Source organism: Rhea pennata, chromosome 2 (genome assembly GCF_028389875.1).
Source record: "Rhea pennata isolate bPtePen1 chromosome 2, bPtePen1.pri, whole genome shotgun sequence".
NCBI classification, from domain to species: Eukaryota; Metazoa; Chordata; class Aves; order Rheiformes; family Rheidae; genus Rhea; species Rhea pennata.
The window spans coordinates 20,696,406-20,718,563 of record NC_084664.1 but is presented as its reverse complement, the minus strand read 5'-3'; the positions used below and the strand labels follow the sequence as shown (position 1 = coordinate 20,718,563).

The 22,158-nt window shown below is 36.8% G+C and overlaps 1 protein-coding gene across 4 annotated transcripts in view; it reads left to right on the top strand.

Annotated features, from left to right (window-relative positions):
- The window catches only part of MLLT10 (MLLT10 histone lysine methyltransferase DOT1L cofactor), a 130,836-nt gene extending 109,955 nt beyond the window's left edge, over positions 1–20,881 (top strand). For 2 of the 4 annotated variants that reach the window (XM_062569034.1, XM_062569038.1), the window contains 9 exons: positions 4,319–4,436; positions 5,783–5,855; positions 10,357–10,511; positions 12,322–12,510; positions 12,933–13,021; positions 13,149–13,510; positions 16,232–16,334; positions 17,083–17,295; positions 19,244–20,881. In XM_062569034.1, coding sequence (XP_062425018.1) covers positions 4,319–4,436; positions 5,783–5,855; positions 10,357–10,511; positions 12,322–12,510; positions 12,933–13,021; positions 13,149–13,510; positions 16,232–16,334; positions 17,083–17,295; positions 19,244–19,312 — 1,371 coding nt within the window. In that variant the 3' untranslated portion in view covers positions 19,313–20,881. Of the gene's footprint in view, positions 1–4,318; positions 4,437–5,782; positions 5,856–10,356; positions 10,512–12,321; positions 12,511–12,932; positions 13,022–13,148; positions 13,511–16,231; positions 16,335–17,082; positions 17,296–18,622; positions 18,928–19,243 lie in introns of those variants that run through there. The other 2 variants (XM_062569035.1, XM_062569036.1) reach the window with 2 other exon arrangements.
- The last annotated feature ends 1,277 nt before the right edge of the window (positions 20,882–22,158 follow it).

Sequence of the window (22,158 nt, the reverse complement as noted above, 5' to 3'; positions counted from 1 at the left end):
CATGTGGAAGAAAAAAACTAGTATGATCGGTAAATACAATGACCCCAAGCACATTAATTTGTTAATCATATTTAAAGAGTATGGACAATGCAGGAGAAATGATATGTTTTTATTTTAAATGGGAATCTTTCAAATCTTTTAAAATTGTTCTTGACAAGTGTGTATGGACTAGAGTAAGTAATTAAATGATCTATCACTAATTTTAAAGCATCATCAAAGTATTTCAACCTAAAACTACAATATAGCAGTGACTATTTTTAAAGCACAAAGGGAAAAAATATGTTGATTGAATATAAACTATTAAGAAGTTGTCTTGGAATTGGTTGTTAAGGCTGTCGTTGTTGTCCTATCATGAAAGGAGGAAAGTTCAGTAATGGTTTAAGTACAATTAAATCCCTCCCCTTGCTTTATGGAAACTCAACTATAGGCATTTCAGCATTAGCCTAAACAATGGTTTTGAATATGTTAAGCCCCTAACAATTAGGGAGCAGTTTGGGGCATTGAATAATGTGGAATGATGCAATTGAACCTGACAGCTTCAACAGTCAGCCTACTCATGGGACCTGAAAGTTGTTCACACTTGGTTTCATCTCTCATCACACGCTGAGTATTAAAACCTTACTGGTGTGGAGCTGAGACAGAAATGGGGCCTGTTACCAGAAAATACTTCCTAGTATAAAACTTGAACAGGGAACAGGCATGCCCAAAGGTTCTCAAATTTTGAGACCTTTCCAATATAATAGTATAGAGCTAAGTATTGACTCCTTTTCTCCTCTTCATTTGTTATTTTTTAAAGGGCGTTTAACTTTGTAAATGAAGGAACTGTTTTCTCTGGAGAATTAAGCTAATGTACAGTTATGAATGTTAATAGTTGTTAATTTAGGAAACTTCATGCTGTTAGAGCAAAATACCATTTTGCCATGATGTAAAAATAAAAGAAATATGCTCTATTTTAAATATTTCACAGGATATTTTCATGTATCACTTAAATTTAGTTAACTTGCATATATACTTTTCATATTAATTAATTGACACACTTTTTTGAGGTAAAGGAAGTGCTTTTAAGCATCAGTCAAAGTCATTTGTGCTTATTGCAATCGAGTATTCCTTGAATTACAGTGTATCTTCATTCTGTGCTGCTCTGCTACTTACTGCTTTACTGATTTATTGAACATGCCATAAATGAAAGCAATATAGTATATACCTCTAGATAGGCTTAAACCCTTCTGCAAAAGTGCTTTTCCAAAAAAAAATGCGATCTTTTCAGAATAAATACTTAGCAGTCTCTTCATTAGTTCATACATATTAATCATGTGTTGTATGTTGACTGTTTAAATAGAATCTGTTAAAATAAAGAATCCTACAGCTTTAAAAGTACTGCATTTCAGAAGATGTTTCAATCCTGTGACCTTAATATATATTGACAAGATGATTGCGCATTTTTAATAAATGCTTGCTACAGCTTGTTTCGACTGTGTGTGAAACATGAAACTCCTATTTCACCTTTAAATAATGTAGTGCTCCTCCACCTCCTCTACTTTCCTGTCAGATGAAGTTGTCACATATGTAAAGCTTCTCAAATCTTTATTTTTGTCATCTTACATTGCCATTAAAAAAAAGTATTTTTTTAAAAAAAAATTATCCAGCTACTTGAGCAATTTTATTAACGTGACTTTTCCCTTTGAGAGATGCACAGGATATGCGATGTCACGAGAACTTTTGTAGTTCCAATTTGTTGCAGGACACCTTTACTAGTCTTTTAAAGTATACACAGGGGGTGAGTTTAGGGTGAACCACCACCTGTGAAAAAACTCAGGTTCTTAGATATTGTTTAAATCATGCTAAGTCTTTTGATCTGTCTGTCCACTTAGCAAATATTGTGTAATTCCTTTGATGTCTTCTGTGATGTGATGGTTACTCACCACACTTTAGCAACTCCTTTCAAGATGCTTAGATACTTTTAATTTAAATAAGTTCTTAAAGCTATTTGTGCATGTTGCAGTCAATTAAACATGTATTCTCCTTGTTGATGCCTTGCCATTATAAATATATATATATAAATATAGTCGTTGTTATGCAGTTTTAAGTAGCCTTGCAGCGAATAAACACACCAGTTTCTGCATAAAATATCAGCAGTACACTTGCTAGAATTAAGAAATAAAAACCTGTTTTGTAGGAATAATCTAAAACTAAATAGAAGTAAACCACAATATTTGTAGGATTTTTTTTTAAAGTTACATTAGTAGAATTCACAACAGCAAACATTTTATTTACATTAAGAATGTGTAGATTTTTATTTTGCTTGTCTTCTCAGATTTGGAAGAGGATAATGGTGGTAATTTTCATTTTGCAAGGTTTTTTTCAGTGAAAGAATTCGACAGAAATATGTTGTTGGGATTTGCTTTTTGAGAGGAAAATGGGACAACAATTGAAGGTTACTAGTGAACAGTAACAGTTTAGTTGGAATTGTGGTATAGGTGTTTATTGAGGAAAACAGCAGGAGTTGTGTGGTATTGCCTCCTTTATCAGTGTGTGTCACAGTAGTAATGTACTGTATTTCTGGAATTTGTTGGCATACCCAGGTAGGTGGAAATGCCTGTGTTATTTTAAGAGTTAGGACTAATTTGGATTAATTCTATGAGAGAAATGTAATTCTGTAAAGGAAAAAAAAAAGAAAAGAAAAAAGAAACCCAGACTTGAGGTGAAACTGTCTTGCAATCTTATATTTACCTTTAAAATGAAAAGTGAAAAAACCCCAATCATTTTAAATAATTTTTTGTTGCATTTTCTAATTTTGTGACAGTAGAAAAACTTGAGTATCAGGCACAATTTCTCACCAGTATATAGTAAATAAAGCATCATTGAAAACAGTTGTGTGAATTCATAAAAGTCCATTCATCAAGTTTAATATGTTGGCTGAAAGCCAAAACTTAATGGTAGTGTGTGATTCTTTCCAGAGACATAGTTTATACTCTGTAATATTTTGCTGTAATAACCAGTATGTTTCCCTCGTCTCTAGTGTGCAGTTATATGTGTCAAAATGTCCCACAAATTGAGTTCCTTACTCTTCACCTTCTTTTTTTCTCTCATATTTCATAAAAAAAAAAAAATGTTGCTTTTGTAAAGGTGGTTTACATTTTCTTCAAAGACTCATTTTAAAATCCGTGATATCACAAGTTGTGTGTCTGCAGGTTCCTCCCCCCACCCCCAAATAATATAATCTTTTATTTTTTCCTGAAATCTTTTTTTTTTTTTTTTTTTTTATCAGACAGGAAAATGCAAATTTTTTCATTAGCAGCAATGCCTTTTTTCTTTGCTTGTGTCTCTGAAACTCAGCATTTAACACATCTTTTCTTTGAAAGGGGAAAAAGCATAAGCAGCCAAGGGAGAAGGTATTTTTATTGCATTGGATTATGCAAGATTTTGGCCAGCCTCCTTAGCTTCATCTGTTTAAGGGTTCATTTTCGCTTGTTTGGCACAAGTCCCAGCAGAGACCTTCAGAATTGTGGTTAGCAACATGAATGAACACAAACTTTGGGAGCTCTTCAGTAAGTAGAGCTGGCCAACTGCCAAAAATACAGTCCCTTATATGGGGTCAGGGCAAAGCTGTGATTCGTTGAGCCCCCTATTGTATAGAAAACATACTTGTAATGGCTGTTTGCATTCTTTAAAATAAAAACAAAACAAAACAAAAAAACACCAGGCTTCCAAGTCTATCAAAATAGGAAGTAACAAAACAGTGTGCAGGTTTTACTAATGACGGAGCAGAGCAAAGGAAATATGGCTGTGTGTAGTTAAACTGTAGAGCTGAAAGTTGGACCTTTTGACCTGTACAGCCGGCTTGTGATGTCGGGAACCCGAGCGTTTGTGAGACATCTGTTGTCTACCTGCCCTTATTTTGTAAATGGTTTAATAAGATTAAATAATTAGGAGGATAACCACATGGTCGCCGTGCTACTAAGTCCGAGCATTGAGTGCATACTTTAGGATTGCGAGGATGTCCTGCTACATGTTGGTTGTTTTAAAGTGCAGTTTAGGTATTTTTAAGATTTGCTGCAGTAAATTTTTATTTGAAGTTTTCTTTATTAATTTGTCTACCAAAACCAACTGTGAACCACACTGGAATGCTTTTGTGTTTAAAAAGTATTGCAGTTCTATTTCTGTACTCCCAGATGGAAAATAATCGATTTTTTCTCCAAATACATTAATTTTTTTAAAAAACTAATAATTGTGCATTAGGAAGACTTCCTTAAAATATATTTAGCATTTCCCTCCATTTTTTTAAAAAAGGACTCAAGTTTCAATTGTTGTCTTGCAGGCGAACACCCTACCTGGATCCTCTCTCAGTCTGCCTCCCTCCCACATGTATGGCAATAGGCTGAATCCAAATTCGGCGATGGCAGCACTTATTGCTCAGTCTGAGAACAGTCAAGCAGGTAAACTCGCTATTGGTCTTGAAAACCTGTGCTACTTTCCAGGCTTACGTGTTTTTTAAAAAGATTGTTAGATTTTTATTTTTGAGCTCCACATTTGTTTATTCAATGTCTGTATAAAGTTGTTATGTGCTGGAAGTAAATTCTCAGTTGTCCCGCAGAACAGCTATTTTTTTTTTAATTTAAAAAAAACTGTCTAAAATGTAAATGTTTAAGCAGAGCCATCAGCAGGCAGGAATGCAACAATGTCTCCTGTGACTTCTGTGATTGATGTGTTCAGTTCCTAGCTCTTTGCAGTGAGAGTACCACAGCTCTGGGTTTTGTCGTGCATAGTTTGAGCCTCTATTTGCATAATTCATGAAATTGCATTACACGCAAGTTTGGGCGAAAGAGATCCCGTTGGAGAACTTCTGCAGCGTTTAATAATCTTGTGGCTGTTTACCCCTGGACGCTTTGTAACATCCGGTCTCTCGTGGAGTTTTAATGAGCGCGGCCCGGCTTTGTTCGGTCCCGGTGAGGAGCTGCGGGCGCGTCCTCGCCGCCCTGCCTGCCGGGGGAGGGGGCGAGCGCCGCGCCGCTCCGCGCCGCTCCGCGCCGCACCGCGCTGCGCCGCGCGCGGCCCGCGGGGGAGCAGCCGGGCTCTGCCCGCCGAGGGTCGGAGGTCGCCGCCCCGGAGCGGGGGAGGGCAGCCCCGGCGGGGGCGCGGGGGGGGTTATGGAGAGGCCATGGGGAAAGTAACCCTTTTGAGTCCTTCCAAGCCAAACGTTTCTGTGTATTTAATGAGGCCTTTTTTGTTTGTTTTACTACCTTTTAGCAAGGGGCTTGCCTATACTTCTGCGTATAAGTAGGAATTTGTGAATTACATGCTTTCATAAAGTTTTCAGTGAATCTGTAGAGTAGGCTGTGCTTGTTAGATGATAGCGGCGATTTTAATGCGTTACATATTTTATGAGTTGTTTTGGGATGCAAAGTGTTAAAAAAAATACAAAGCATCAGGATTTGCTGTGATAAGCATACAGATTAGCTGTCCACAGCTGTGATTCATTACTTTCACCGTAGAAATTAAAAGTGGCTGAGGGGAGGGTACTGCAAATGCAAACCACACTTCTGTGCTGTAAAACTGAAAGGAATGAAAGAAGTGAACATAATCCATGGCCTGCTACACCCTCAGAAATGTGTAAGGACAACACCTTACGTGCTACAGTTCAGCAGTCTTAAACTAGTTACGTATTTGGTCTTCAATACTGAAGAAGTTGAGATTTAAGATATTTTAAGACTACCTACAGCAGCTTTAAAAACTCTTACCTAATAAGAGTTGATTTATCAGCTGTGAAATATTTACACTGCAGATCAAGATCTCGGAGATAATAGCCGCAGCCTTGTTGGCAGAGGAAGCTCACCCAGAGGAAGTCTCTCACCACGGTAAGCGTTATTTACATTGGAGAGTGCAGGCGGAGGAAACTTTTTAAGATTTGGAAACTTCATTATCTTTTATTATGTGTTACCTGTTTAAGTAGCATTGCATATATAGACAGATAGATAGATACAGATATATAAATATGAAAATATATAAATTGCTACGCTCACATAGCTCCAAATAGTCTGAAACTTATTTTTATGTCAACTGAGATTAGGTTTATAAATTAAAAGACTTTACTTAAGATGTGGAGACATACTTTAAAAGGGTTTATTTATGATTTTAGCCACATGTACTGATAATCTCCATGGATTTGTTGCGATAATCGTACTTTCCTTTCATACTTGCAGAAGGTCTAAAATCCCATAAATTTACAAATTACAAAGATCACAGTCATAAGACTTTCTGAGAAATAAATATTAGTAAAAACATTGAAACAAATATTCTCTTCCACTTTCCTCTCCACTTCAAATATGCAATAATTGTCCATAGGAAAAAAAGTTACTTTTCTGTTCTGGTGCACTTGACCTTTACTAAAGAAGTTTGACATAAGAATTATCCTGCTCAGATTGTACTACATAATTTTGTTTTTATAGTATTTGCCTTTAAAATTTCAAAATTGCTTTTTAAATTATTTTGGTAACTTTTTTTTTATGTATTTTAAGTGAAGCTTTGTATTTAAAAGACTTTATTTTCCATACTAGAACCCATATGAATTATATTGGTATCACTTAGGCACTGACTGTGGGGAATTTTATAATGAAAAGGATTTTAGGATAGCTAAAAAAACAAAAAAATCCTGCGGTTAGGCAGATGCAGCATTGTAGCAATGAATTTTATTGTTACTGCCTGAGATTATTATAGTAATTTGTAGTAAATATTTTCAAATTAGATAATTAAACATACATGTGTTGTTGATCCTGTATTGTATTCCTTAATTAATCAAATGACTTCTTGTTGACTGGGATGAGCATACTCTTTATAATATTTAGGTGGTATTACCTATCCATGAACTGGCTTTTAAGTTTGTTAATACATTTTACTTCTAAAAGAATAAAGAATTTACAAATCCGATTAAATAGTGATCTTTATATATTTATATACTTTAACATACAAATCTTTATATAAGTGTGTCTGTACATACATATACACACACACCCCCCAATAATTTGAGAGATTTTTGGAAAGGGAAGTGCTCAACAAATAGGAAAGGCTAGAACATTGATTACATATGCATAAGAGGCCTACCTAATAGGTATTGTGCTACACTCTGTAATTACAAGTTTTAGTGCTTTCTTAGTTGATGTGTTTGTGCCCCCTTGATGTGTTTGTGCATCTGAGGCTATAGTTGTGCTTGGCCTGGCTTTAGAGAGAATATCTGGGAAGCTAAACTTCTTGAATACAATACTTCTACTGAGTGTATGCTCAATATATATGTTGCCTTGTGCTTATAACATGGTCAAATTTCAGGTGATTTTCATGAGGATGGTGAAGGAGAATTATATGAAAGTAAGACCATCTCTGCCAGAATCCTATATGTTGCTCAACATATGGAAATACTGTCAGTTCACAAAGAACAGATAGCTTTTTCTTGGGTGGCCAGAGTATTTAAAAACAAGGAAAAAAAAAAAGAAAATCTGTGCTGTAGTTCCAATGGAAGATGATTATGAAACATAGAAAAACTTAGACTGAAATATGCAGCATGGAAAAAATTTAGAAAACCTATTCATTCAATTGAATTCAGTAGCCAGCAAATTTTTTTTATGATGAGAAAGACTGTATAATGCATTTCTAGCTATTTAATGTATATGACACCAAATAATGTGTTGCTACTGCACATAGCATGCAGATACTTCTAAAAAGTGTAGGTTACCCCCCACCTTCCCCAGTTAAAGAAATAAGTCTGATTACTTTAAAGATAGTATATAATGAATAAAAAGCTAACTTCAAAAATCTGATACCTGAAAACTTTTCAACTTTTCTTCAATTTCCTAATCTCTTCCCTTTGAACCTTATGAGATACATAAAAACCACATTTTTCTGAAAGAATCAATTAAATTTCAAATACTTGTTTAAAATAAAAACATTTGCCGAAGTGATTGTTTTTTGATGACAGAGCTGATTGCAGCTCTTCTGAAATGACGTATGCGACTCCATGAGTTGTATAGTCATTTCGGATCCCTAGTACTGTATCTTTGTATCCATGTATAACCAAAGTGTTTTTTTTCTTTAAGCTTTCATATCTAAAAGTATAACAGCTTTAAAATATGCTTGTGTGTGTATGTGTGTATATATATTATATATATATATATGTATATAAAAAAAAATATAACTGCTGTGTGCGAGCTGTTTCCATTTTGCAAAGGAATTGCTCCTTTTCCCAAGGTAGCACTTTTTTTTTTTTTTTTTTTTTAAAACACAATGCTTAAGCTTAGCTTTAAAATTGTGTTATGTAATGCGTATTGAAATATGCATGGATGCCTGTATATAAATGCAGTTTGGTTGTGCTATTAATCATAATTAAGAGTATAAGAATGTGAATAACTGCACCACAAACTTAAACACAAAACAATTGTGAAAGTAAGCAAGATGTGAAGCATGAAACAAAGAAAGAATTCTAATCACAGTGAGTGCATCAAAGTCACACATGCAACACATTATAATTCTATGGGAAACTATGATAAAATTGATTAAAAATGATAAAATTTTTGGAATAAGGATTCAATCCTTGCATTAGAAATTGTACTGTACGTAATAGACTGAGTAGTCATTCAGGTGGAGGAGGATAGATGGAGACACAGAGAAACCTAGATTCTTTTTCCTTCTGTAGACAGTGTAGGATTGCAGAGATTATATAATCTCACTTTACTTTGCTTCCACATTTGTGAAATTGATAGGAAGCAGTCCTAGGTTCATCCAGAATTTTGTTGGTGCTTCATAATGCTAATGGAGCAGTCTGTTAGTGTAGCATTATATGCTTTCAAAAAGCATGTAGAGAAAGAAATACCATAGTTTTTTTTGTTACTATTTTTATTTTAGTGCACTGTTTGTATGGAGTGCCTCTGTTCAGAATGTTTCTGCAAAATCTTCCTTCTCGTCGTTTCAGCACAAAGTGTAGACAACTACTTCTAAGTCCGTTTAGCATGTCTGTGCTGAACGGCTAAATGTAGTTGAACTGTTATCTCCTGTCAGAAAATACCACCTTGGTTTCCCGTTCATCAGCGGTGTGTGTGTGTGTGTGTGTGTTTTTTTTTTTTTTTTTTAATAAGTGTTTTTCTCCTTTCATTCTGTATGCGAAAGAGGAATTATTTCTAGACACCTACAGAGCTCTTAAGTCACTTATTTAAACCCCTTTCTTATAAAAATCAGTTTGCTCTGGTGTCTACAAAATGCTAGACAGTTATTAGGCAGCTAATGTGCTGTGACTGCTGCTTATTACACTAATCATAATTAACACACTGATTTCCTGAGTGCTATATGTTGTCCTGTACTTGGGACTATGGTGGTCTTTTTGATAGGTTTGTATTCTTTGAAGAGTGGTGCAGCTGTGATCCTGTGGCAGAGCCAGGAGCTATCACTACAGTAGTAACTAATATATAAGAATCTGAAAGTGAGGTCACTGGAGCTGATTACTTAAAAAAAAAAAAAAAAAAAAAAAAAATTTAAAGACACCAACCAAATTTTAGTGGGATTTGGCATTAGTTCTGGGTAAGGAGTGAGGCCATACATACCTGAAACCAGAGTTCTGACACTGAGGAAAAAAAATTGAGCATCTGGATTTGCTCAGAGATTAAATTTTGCCCATCCAACGAAAAAGCAGCCTTATCTTAAAACCTAAGGGGTACCTAGCTTTCACAGTGGCTCTATCCTGAGTATTTAATTTTACCCTGAATGAGAAAAGACATGTGGCAAAAAGATTATTCTTTGAACCATGTGTGATCATGAGTAAAAAAGGAAGCATACTAAGTGTGCACAGGAGGGGCAGAGGACAGCCTTAATGTTCATTGAGTTCCTTCTGATGGTCTGTGTGAAAATACTATTTCAGAAATCTGGTTTTACATGTTTCATTTTTAGAACAAACGAGGCAGTGGATGCCCTTCTGTCTGGAAGTGCCATTACTGTGCAGATTTTAATAATAAATGATGCTTAGTTTTCGCTAAAAGTTTGGAATTTCTCTTTAAGATAGGTACACTGTATCTATATATACTACTATTTCTTGCTGTAGAAATAGTATTGTATAATTTAATACAATGCTGTTTGTCAGGTATTTTGTTAGTCTATATGCTCAAGAGATTTGGGGCTTTCTGAGTATAAATTCTCATATTGTGAAGTGTTGTGCTATTTTTCGTTAAAGCCTTGCAACCAGGAGTTCTTAGTGATTTAGATGAATTAGTTTAGCCTCAGAAGTGTAAGGTATGTAGGTGCTGTGGGCTGACATAAAGTAAAAAAAAACTTCAGCAGCTTTCCCCTTTGCTTTAAATGTACAAATTCCAATATTTTCAACAGATCCCCAGTAAGCAGCTTACAGATTCGCTATGATCAATCAGGGAACAGTTGTGGGGAAAACTTGCCCCCCGTAGCAGCCAGCATAGAACAGCTTCTGGAGAGGCAGTGGAGTGAAGGACAGCAGTTTTTACTGGAGCAAGGCACCCCGAGTGACAGTAAGTACTCGCATTCTGTTTTACTACTGTTTGTATTATGAATAACTGTAATCCAGTGATTGTCCAAGAATATCTAAAGACTTATTTTCTGTTGTGAATGAAATACAACTGTAATGTAGAATTATAACATATTTCTTAATGCAGCACTTGGCTTCAGTAGATCACACGAGTTCTCAGTCATTACTGATGTGTTTATGGATGTGGAAGTGGTGTCATGCAAGAGGAAGTAACTTGCACATCGATCCAGTTGGTTGTGGAATTTGGAAATGAATTCTGGACCCTTATGATCCACAACTGTGAACTTCTATAGCTGTTATAAACCTCTGAATAACACAGTTCCTCAATTCTACTTTATATCATATGATATGGATTGCTATAATGTTTCATTATTGTTTTATTTTTGATATATTAAATCTAAACTGCCTGCTTCTGTTGTTGTTTAAAAACACAAAACAAAAAAACCTCAAACCCAACCTTCCTACTAATGTTGGCAGGTATCTTACTCTGCTTTTGTATCTCGCTTATGTTCTGTATCTCATGAAAGTCACAAATCGAGTAAATCATTTATTTTTTCAAGTATCACTGGAACTGATTAAGTTAAAATATGTATGTTTTATTACCAGATCAATTTTTGTGTTATGCTTTATTGAACACATTATTCTTGTTGGTAGTATCAAGTGGTATCTAGTCGGTATTTTTATGAATGGTATCCTGACAAAAATGCTAATTGTGAGGAAATTCATGCAGGGATAATCCTTTAAACATGATAGCTGGAGGACAGGTTTAGCTAAGTCTTATTGCATCTCATTTGGGCTCACTGAGGGTTCCTTTGTATGTTCTTGAAGAGGAGGGATAAAAGCTAAATCCTTGGGAAATGACCAGATGTGCCTATACCAGTAGACTTATGTCTGTTGTAGGCCCAGAGGTCATGTTAAACAAATACAATTTAGAATTTAAAAAAATGGCTATCCCTGTGGCTTTACAGTCACACTCTGGTACTAGTTGGGGAATCCAAGTTCTGAAACAAAAATCAGAATTGAGAAAAATGTGCATGGGAGAAATCATGCTAGTTCAGAAGATGCCCTTTATTTGCAAAAAAGGGGGTGGTAACTGCAGTGCTCACACAGTGCTCCCTGCTGGGTGATTTGTAGATCACCTCTGAAAGCAAATGGAAGATACCTGTTGCCAACAAGGTGTGTCCTGATTCAAAGATAATTTAACAATGGATGAAATTTTTTCATTGCTTCTCTAAGTTTGTGATTTATTGTACAGGGAAGCAAAACAGCGCAACTCCTTAACCATAAAAAAAAAAAAAAAACACTTTCTGTTTATTTTTACATAAACGTTTTTGGTTCGCTATATTGTTGAATGCATATTTCACAATTGTTTCTGTTTTGCTAGTAGGTTAAATTTTATTTTTTAATAACGGGAATAAATTTTCCCAACTACACAATTAACTTGTGTTACTAAAATAATACTATTTTTCTGTTTGGTTTTGAGGATAAGTTACCATGTACTGATAATTGCATAAGCCTTAATGATGCGACTTTGAGCCAGAGTGTTGGTGTATCAGACAATTAATGTCTCATGCAGTGTATTTTTGATTAATAATTTTGTTTAATAATTTTCACACATAGTTTAATTATTTGCCAATTTTAATTTTTTAATATATTTTTATATATATTTCTATTGAAGGTGTTATTCATTCTTTAAAATTTTAGCAACAATGTACAATCATGAGCAATTCCTTAACTGGAAGAAAGAAAAACTTTGTAGCTGTAAAAGATAAAACATGCTTGTTTTCTCTTAGTTTTAGGAATGCTTAAATCATTACATCAACTTCAGGTTGAAAACAGGCGTTTAGAAGAACAGATAAAGAATCTGACTGCTAAAAAGGAACGCCTTCAGCTACTCAATGCACAACTATCAGTTCCCTTTCCAACAATAACTTCAAATCCTAGCCCTTCTCATCAAGTACATGCATTTCCAGTACAAGCAGGTAAGCAGAGGGAAGTATTGAAAGTATCAGAGCAGCTAAAAGATGATTATATTAAATAGATATTTCATCCATATAAACCGTTGATGGGAGATGCATATACATGGATGATGAGAATAGACTACTGATTGGCATGAGGTTTTAAAAAAAAAATCTCTAATGCCTAAAATTGGAAGACTTGTATGAACCACTCTTACTTGTTTCTGTGCGATTTCTTTTTTCTTCAATCTGGAGCACCTCTGTTTGAATCTATTGATTTATCAGTCTAGCTAGTATTTTTCTATTCAGCTATGATTTTAAAAATGACTTTATGCTAGCTTTTTGTTCTGTGTTTACCTTTGACATTATTTTGAAATAATTATTCTGAATCGCTTTACACTTTGTAGAGATTTAACACTATGTATTTTTTTAATTAATTTCTTTAGCGCCTAGCACTGATTCTTTGAACAGCAGTAAAAGCCCTCATCTGGGAAACAGTTTTTTACCAGACAATTCTCTTCCTGTATTAAATCAGGTAATGTTTATTTGTTGCTTCTAAACTTAAAACTTGTTACAAGCTAACTCATCTTAGTCCTTGCATATCACTGTTATGTGAAATTTTATGCAGCTGAGGGGGTTTTGTTGTTTGTTTTTTACACTAGGAGATAACCTCCAGCGGACAAAGCACCAGCAGTTCATCAGCTCTTTCCACTCCACCACCTGCTGGGCAGAGTCCAGCTCAGCAAGGCTCAGGAGTCACAGGAGTTCAACAGGTCAATGGTGTGACAGTGGGGGCACTAGCTAGTGGTATGCAGACTGTAACCTCCACCATTCCTGCAGTGCCTGGTGTGGGTGGAATAATTGGAGCATTGCCAGCTAACCAGCTGGCAATCAATGGAATTGTAGGGGCTTTAAATGGGGTAATTCAGACCCCAGCAACAATATCACAGAACCCTTCTCCTCTCACTCATGCAACCGTGCCACCCAATGCAACACATCCGCTGCCAACTACACTAAATAACAGGTAAGAATTTACTATTTATATTCTTCTTGACAGTGTCTGCTGTTCCTCAGTTTAGCTAAATTTTTAAGCTGCTTTATGTAAAAGGTTTTTTCTTTTTGTTTTTGTTTCTTAGTTTCTAATTATCTAAGTTCTGCTGCTGTTCTGTGAATGAAACCAAGAAAGGAATTTAATGGAAGCATGAACAGTCAAATTAGAGAAAAGATTTTTTTCTGTTGAGCTTTAGGGGATCATAGAGAGTGTCCATTTATTCCTGTTTTTTAAATCAAGTCACATTCCAAAACAAATATAATTATGTAAATGTGCTTTAGGTTTTTCTCAGTTCAGAAAAGAACATTCTTGGTCCTGCCACTTGGTCTTCCAGGATTGAAGTATCACTGGAAATGCTCCCATTTGTTGCAGTATGAAGGAGAGAGGGGGAGGAGGACAACAGTATATTCATGTAATTAAAGATGCAGTAGGCATACCTAACTAGAGTAGCAATGCAGTTGCATGCTGTTTTCACAGTTCTCAGTATCTGACAACAAAATTAGTTTAGAGTGGACATTCCTTAAGAATTTTTAAACGTGTGAAAAGATCTATGTATGAGTATTTGTAATAAACAGCCCTTCCTCCTAAACAAGTATAGTAAGCGGTGCAAACTGCTGCTGCTTGAGCTGCAAGGTAAACAGATAACAAATGAGGTAGCTGCTTTCCAAGAAGGGGAATGGACTGCTCGGTCTGAAAGTATTTTGGGGCAGAGGAGAGCCTGGGCAATCTCATTTTCTTCTTCCTGTTCCCTTCCCCCACCCCCTCACATTGTCCTTCGATTTAGGAAAGAAATCTGCAGTTCTGTGTAGAAAGAAACACACACAGATAGGGAGTGGGTTGTTTTAAGTAGTATTTTTGGATATTATGATAGATTACCCACTTAAAGGCATTTGTGGTTGGAAAGATGCAAGGGATCTGTTTTTCTAGCTTCTCTATCCATTTTCTTTCCTCACTGTTCCTTAGCTCCTGAATGTTCTCATACAGTATCATTGTCTAGGATTGCTTCGCTGGGCTCATAAATCTGGTACTTTCAAGTGTACTGCTATTTTGATGTGCTGTGATAATTTTACTGAGGGGGTTATATTTTTCTTGATTTATATCATAAGGAAGATAAAAATCTCCTAGGCTAAACAGAAGATATTTGCATAGTGGAAAGATACCTCCTTTCTTGAGTATCAGAGGTCTGCTGAAAACACTAGAACTTTGAGTTACTCTCCTCAGCAGTGTGAGGAGGAGTCCTTTGTAATAAAAAATACTCTGTTAATACAAAACTGATTATTATTGATACTGCTTTTCCACTTTCAGGTAATGTCAAAATATATTGATCATGTCCAAGCACTTCTGTTTTCTCGTATGATTTTGGTTCTGCTTATATTGCAGAAGTTTTTTTGTTTATTCTTCTGTGCATCTTAATTGCTGTAACCTTTGAGTGCGTAGCCTTGTAATGCACTACTCCCCGTCACGCAGAATATTACGACTAGTCCCCTGTCCTGTTGCTTTCATTCTAACTATTATCATCCTGTCTGGAATCTAGTGATTCCCCATTCTGTGCTACTGCAAGTTCATGCTGTACAACTATTGGTAGTGCCCTTTCTCTGTTTCTCTCTTGCACAATCTCTTTCTCCATTGCTCCCTCATTAACAATAATTTTAGTGCATTTTTCCCCACAATTCTCTTGCTATATAAAGCTCGCTCAGATGATTCACTGGTTCCCCTTTCTTTTGAGATGTTTTATGACGACCATCTTTTTCTATGAGGTTTCAATATTGTTAGTTGTATATGCAGAAGAAAAATATTCAGGCCAAGCAAGAATTAATTATAATTAGTGTTAATACAATTTTACTAATGAGATGCATGTTCCTTATACTGTTTCCTCCATTACAAACTTTTTTCTGTGAAAGACGTAAGAGAACCTTTCTGTTATTGGAATTATGCTGTGGAAAGGCCCTGAAATGACTTTGGATGAAGAAAAAATAAGGGAGGGAAAAAAGCATAAAAGTAGTTTCCATTTGTTGAGACTGTTGTTTCTGATACTGCACACAACACTGCTCCTGCTGCTCTTGAGTTCAGTGCTGTTTCAGTTTCAAGTATCGGACTATTTCTTTAATATTAAGGCATGCAAGTTTACTACCATGTTATTGTGAGCTCTCGGAACATGGGTAGATCACATGGTGGTGGACAAGTTTGGAGCTGCTTTAAGTCAGTACTCCTAAGATGATGGAAAGTCACGTGAGAAAACTGCTCTACTTTCAAATCTTTTTATACTGTTCTGTAATTAAAAAGATTCCCGGATGTTACTGTAAATTGCTACTCTTGGTAACTTTCTGAGCTTCAGAATCCGTTCAGGCAGTTCTGTGTGAAAATTAGATTTAGACATTACCATCGTATCTGAGTTTAAAATAATACGCAGGTAGAGAACTTAAGTTACAGGTTAGATGTTGCTCAAAATAAATGAAAAAGTGTATCAACAGGACATGGGGGTGGGTGGAGGGGGAGGGAGATTGACAATGTCTGTGTGTGTATTAACAAAAATGTAAATGACCAGATAGACTCTTTATTTAATGTTTGACGGTATGCAATCAAAATGCTAAAGGGGAACCATGTATTTATACACATCTTTTTTCATGGAAAGCTTAAGTAAAAAGTTTCCATACTTCTGTATAAATAACAGTATTGTCCTGTCAAACCCTACAGTGCCTCAGGACTAGGATTACTTCCTGACCAGCAGAGACAGCTTCTACTCCATCAACAGCACCAGCAATTTCAGCAATTACTCAGTACTCAGCAACTCACATCAGTAAGTTTTAATTATGATTTATTAGTCTTAGAATATTCTAAGGTATGGACAGACTTCTCAGCACAATATAAAAGAGATGTTTAACATATTACTGCTTTTGAAAATCTTCCGGGTTTTGAAGGGTTTCTGTGTTTTTGGATGATACAGTCATGGTAAATCACAGTCTGCCATTGGGCTGAGTGTGCTGCTATGAACTGTTGCCTGGTGCCTTTAGTTCCATTTCATCCTCTGTGGACATGCTGGCTTGTCTCGCTCAACGTCAGCTGTGGGCAGCAGCATTCGGGAACATGTATTGATTATAACAATATCCTAAGCTATTCCCTGATTCCACTAAGATTATAGCAGAAAAAAAATTTGTGAATCATATCATAAGCTGGCTCTGCTCTGCCCTACAGTATTCATATATGCCACTTGGCAGCTGTTTTAACTATCTGTGTTGTTAATTGCATAGTTCTGTTACTTTGACAAACATGAATTGATACTCTTCTCAGATATGTTTCTTCTGACAGAGGCTTGGCAAAGCCAGTAGACTTAGTTGAGCTTCTGATAAACTGCCAATTTCAGGAAACGTTAACAAGCACTTTCTTCCCTTGCCCTCAGTCTTGTGGAATTTCTTTAGCGTAATCTAAATTAACTGGCGTTAATTCAGTGATTGCCCTGGCTAAAGATCTGGGCAAGCAAGAAGCCAGGGAGGATCTAGTATTTGTTACCTAATTCTTAATTACTTTTTTTCCTCATCTTACTCAAGGAACAGCATCAAGCCCTTTTGTACCAATTAGTACAGCAGCAGCACCATCACCATCAACACCATCAGTCTGAAGTACAGCAATTGCAGATTACTGGAGGAACACAGATACCCATAAACAACTTGCTTTCAGGCACACAGGCATCACCACTTAATGCAGCTACTACCAACCCCTTCCTTACAATTCATGGAGATAATGCAGCTCAGAAGGTGACAGTAAGTATATTTCTCACCTCATTTTTAATGAAGTCTCTTGATTAGGTAATTAAAAGAAAAGCAGCAAGTTATGTGTATTTATTCACAACTCGGGGTGGTATTTTTTATTCTGGTGTGGGTATGTTTTGGTTTTTGTTTAAGGTGAACTTGCACTCTCTTACACCTATCTGCTGTGCTATACACACTTCTGCTTCCTTGGGTCAGGACTCCAATCCAGTGGGCCTTGCCCTTCTCTTGGTGTATCTTGCCAAACTATTGATTCTGATTCTCCTCAGCCCACTTTCCTCACTTTTTTTTTTTAATGACCTGACTTGGAGAGTTTGTCCTGGCCAGGCACTGTGGAGCTGCAAAGCTCAGTTGCTGTACATTAGCTGACCGTTTGATGGCTTGGGAGATGAGGAGCCCACAGCGGGGAAGGTGAAATATGTATGAGGAGAATGCATTCTATGGATTTACATTTTGGTGTGAGAAGGTGAATATGTACACTGGGAGGCTGAGCAACTCTTCCCTTGCTTAATAGAGTAGTAAAACTTTTCCTGGACACACAAGAGTCTTTGGAGAAGAGCTGAAGTGGCAATGGCAGTGACAAAAGGGTAGTTGTTCTGCAACCACGGATGGGAAGAGTTTGGGGTCAAGTGCTGCCCTCCCCCCCATCCCCAAAGTTGCAGCTGCTGTAGAGGCATTGCTGGAACTAGAGCCACAGTGGTGGAGAAGAGCCTGGGCTTTGCAGTACTTCGATGGCATTGCCCCAAATATACGGTGAGACATACAATGTAGCTGATGAATTTTCAGGACAGTTTCCCTGCCAACCTCTCCCTTCTATTCAGAAATACGAGCACGTACTTCTGCTAAGCTTTGTGTGTGTGGTTATTTTCATTTTCTAATCTGGCCCATTACTGTGATATTGCAAACTAGTACAAGATCCAGTAAGATCATGTTCTTTTCTGGTCACTGAGGGGAAGAGCCGAATGGTTGTATCAGAGGAGTTTACTTTATGACCCCCATTTAGAAATGCGAAATATTTGTTCTAGTACGGATCTGCCCCAATTTTCTACAAAGTAATTTTATAAGCAACAGATCTGTTTGGGCATTTTACAAATAGCTATAGTCTGGACAGCCTGACCGGGCAGCACTAGTACATTTTCCAGATATGCTGTTGCAATTTTAGTTTTTTTTCTTATAACAGTTAATTAAGTGGAAAGAATTCAAGGAAATACTGAATATCTTCTAAATAAAACATTTAAAAATAAATGTTTTTAATTGCAGTTTTCTTTTTTTGGGGGGGAGGAAGATAGGAAAAGACTAACAAATTTTTCAAACATTTCAGAATGATCAGTGAATGTAGTGGGGTTTTTGCTCAGCCCTGTTTGGAGAACAGGATGCAGAAAACATCTTTGTAGTGATTTATGCAAGAACTGATAATCATGCAAGGCATTGCCAGAGAAGGGAAATTCATTGAGGTATGGAAATTGTATTTCTGCTCTGAGGGAGCAGATAGATGTGAAAACTTTGAGTATGTGGATAAGGGTGTGTTGTTTGTATGTTTTGGGGGTTTGGATGTAGTGAAAATCTTCTGTTTCATCAACCTTTCTCTAGTGGGTAAAAAGCATCAGAGATCACCTGAAATTTTCTGGGCTAACAAGTGGATTCAGGGAGGAGACTAACAGCCAGGAATAGAAACTCTTGCTGGGATGAAAGTGGAAGTTTGTACTAGCTGTGAAAGCCTAATTAAATAGGAGTTATTTCAGTGTAATTATTTTTTCCTTTCCCACTGTTGATTCTGTGAAACAAGATTATTCTTTACAAGAATAAATTATTTACTGATTATATAGCTGTATTATTTTGACCTCATCTGCTGTTTTGTCCATAGTGTGCATCAACTCTGCTTTGTCGTTTGCATGAATTTAATTTTACTTAGCTCTGTCTTTTATAATCTGATTTTTAGAAGTATTTTCTCTTACACAGAGGCTCAATGATAAAACTGGACCAGTTGCATCAGAGAAGAGTTGACATTTGAATGATACTTGAGGAACTGCTTGTCCTGCTGTTATAGCACTTCATCTGAATGCTAACTGCAGTCTTCCTTTCTGCAGATACGAAGAAATGCAACAAGGAACTCTTACTGCACAGCAAAAGGTTAATAGGTTTCAGTAAGGATATTCTTGGTAGGCTGTGATTTACTTACTTGTTGCACTAAAATGGAAGGACTTTTTCCTGTTTCAGACTGTGAAAAGATAAAATTCTGCAAATCGTAATTATTTTGTCAATATGATGGTACTAAGTACAAATTCGAACATAGAAAATATATATGCTTGATTCTTGAGTACTAATCTTATTATAAATTCAAAGGCTAGTAAACTGTCTGCAGTCATGGATTATTTTGGTTTCAGAGCAGTAGTTTTTAGAACAACCCCTATTCCCTTCCCCAGCCAGTCTGATCTGCTGCAGTTGCAATATATCCTTTTAGACTAAGGTTGTAATGGCAGTCTGGATTTGCTATTTGTTCTTTTTTACATGTGTATTTTGAAATCTGACTCATAAGGGAATCCACTTTTGAACTTTTTATTCCTTTAAATTCCTGTTAATACATAGTGTGAGATTTTCCTGAATAAGAACTACAGTATGGAATCCAAAGTTTATTAATTTTGGTGTAGGTTTTAGAGTTCTGAGGTTTTTAAATAAACCAGTTTGGTTCAAATGGAAAAGTTTTCTTACCAGACGAGAAGGCCACACTGGAAAAGTATGTGCAGTGTTTGGCCTAAACCAAGTGCCTGTTGCTACCTCCGTTTTGTTGGAATGGCTGCAAACAGCTGATCATGCACTAGAGGTGTCCTTGTTAGCAGCAGGAATATTCAGTGTTGCACCAGCAGCCTTGTTGTTCTGCCTTTACTAGAAGTGTTTATACCACTGTAGACAGCTCAGGCAGATTGTTACCTGGGTCACTTTTCACTAATAAATTACCAAAAAATATTTCCCACTAAAATTTATCAGTGGTTGAAACGGGTGAACTTGTGTTAGAACACTTCCACCTACAGTAGCTGATTTCATGGCGTGTCTATGCAGTGTGGCAAAGTATGGTTTAAATTGGGGTAGCGACCACTAATCAATATTAAGGTGGGAATTATTAGAGGAAAAGACCCAGCTGTAATTAGACCTCCACTGTGTACTTATTTGGAAGAACATGTTAATTCTGCAATATGTTTCTTAGTTAAACATTGCACAGTTCTTACCTCATTTCTGTAAATAAAGTTTTGTGAATCTGTTTTGTATTGTGAAGAATTCATAAGAAAACATTGATATTTTGATTTGTAATATTTCTAATTAGTAGATTTAATTGAAAAAGGAAAAATAATTTATTTTTATATGTTCTGGGGAATTTTTTTAAAATGTCATAAATCACTTTTGTAGATACTTTACAAAAGTAAATCAGTGGTTTATTTTACTTACTCAGCCCACTGGTGAATATTCTGTAACAATTTGTACAAATGGTAAAATGAAAATGTGCTGTTATTTTGACTAGATGTAAAATTCCCAGTGTATGAAAAGGTATGTACAAAGCTTTTGTTAATAAAACTTTAATAATGTTTATAGTTGTATTATTGTGTGAACATGGCTGTTGTATGGAAAAAAAAATCAGTATTTCTATTACTGTTATATGACAGTTTTAAAAGTTGCACATTACCACTAAAATTTATTACAACACCTTTTTAAAATGCTTTTCATTTCAATCTTTGCTTGCAGGAGACATTGATGCAGCTGCACTACTTATGCAAATTTTTGTTTACTGGACTGTCAGGATCCAGTAACTGTCCTGTTTCATAGTCTGAAGTCAAAATTTCTTGTTTTCAAGCTTAAAAGACAACTTCCTCTGAACCTGCAGGAGCAGGGGTGGGTGGTTGCTCTAGAAGCCCAAATTCACTCTGAAATAACCTGATATGCACTCTGTGGAAAAGGGACATGTTCTGCCTCTCGATGCAGTGCCTAGGTTAAAGTGATCTTGACCTTGGGATGGGGGTGTTGTCCTGATGGACCAAAAGTCAATGGTAGGGAAATAATGAAAAGTAATGACAGGTCTGACATTTAAACAGAAACCCAACTCACCAGTCCTTTAAAGGAAACACCACATCAAAGCCAAGCTCATGTGAGGGCCAGCTGCAGTCGAAAGCAACCTTCTTGTTCCAAAGCGCAATCAGCGGCCGTGCAAGTGCCTGGCAGCCAAGTTGCTGCTACTGGGCTGCCCTCAGACTGTGTCAGGAAGCACTCAGGGTTCGGTGGCATGAGCGCAGTGAAGCGCAAAGGCGCGGTTGTCCAAGTCAGTATCTATCTCTCACTTGAACTTTTCACCAAAAATCCAGCTTTACTGCCACCACTGACTAGCACCCCTTACAGCTCAGGGAGCCCACTCATGGACTGAACGCTGAGTGACGGCCTCTATGCATCGCAGAGCAGGCTCGTGTAGTCATTCAAACTGTGTTCGTAGAAGCTAATATTTTAGCAATATGACCATGTGATATTTTGTGGTATCTGAGGATACCAGGCTGGGAGGAGTGGCTGACACACCAGAGGGCCGTGCTGCCATTCAGAGAGACCTGGACAGGCTGGAGAGCTGGGCAGAGAGGAACTTCACGAGGTTCAACAAGGGCAGAGTGCTGCACCTAGGGAAAAATAACCCCAGGCACCAGTACAAGCTGGGGGCTGACCTGCTGGAGAGCAGCTCTGCAGAGAAGGACCTGGGAGTGCTGGTGGATGACAAGTTGACCATGAGCCAGCAATGTGCCCCTGTGGCCGGGAAGGCCAATGGTCTCCTGGGCTGCACTGGGAAGAGTGTTGCTAGCAGGTGGAGGGAGGTGATCCTGCCCCTCT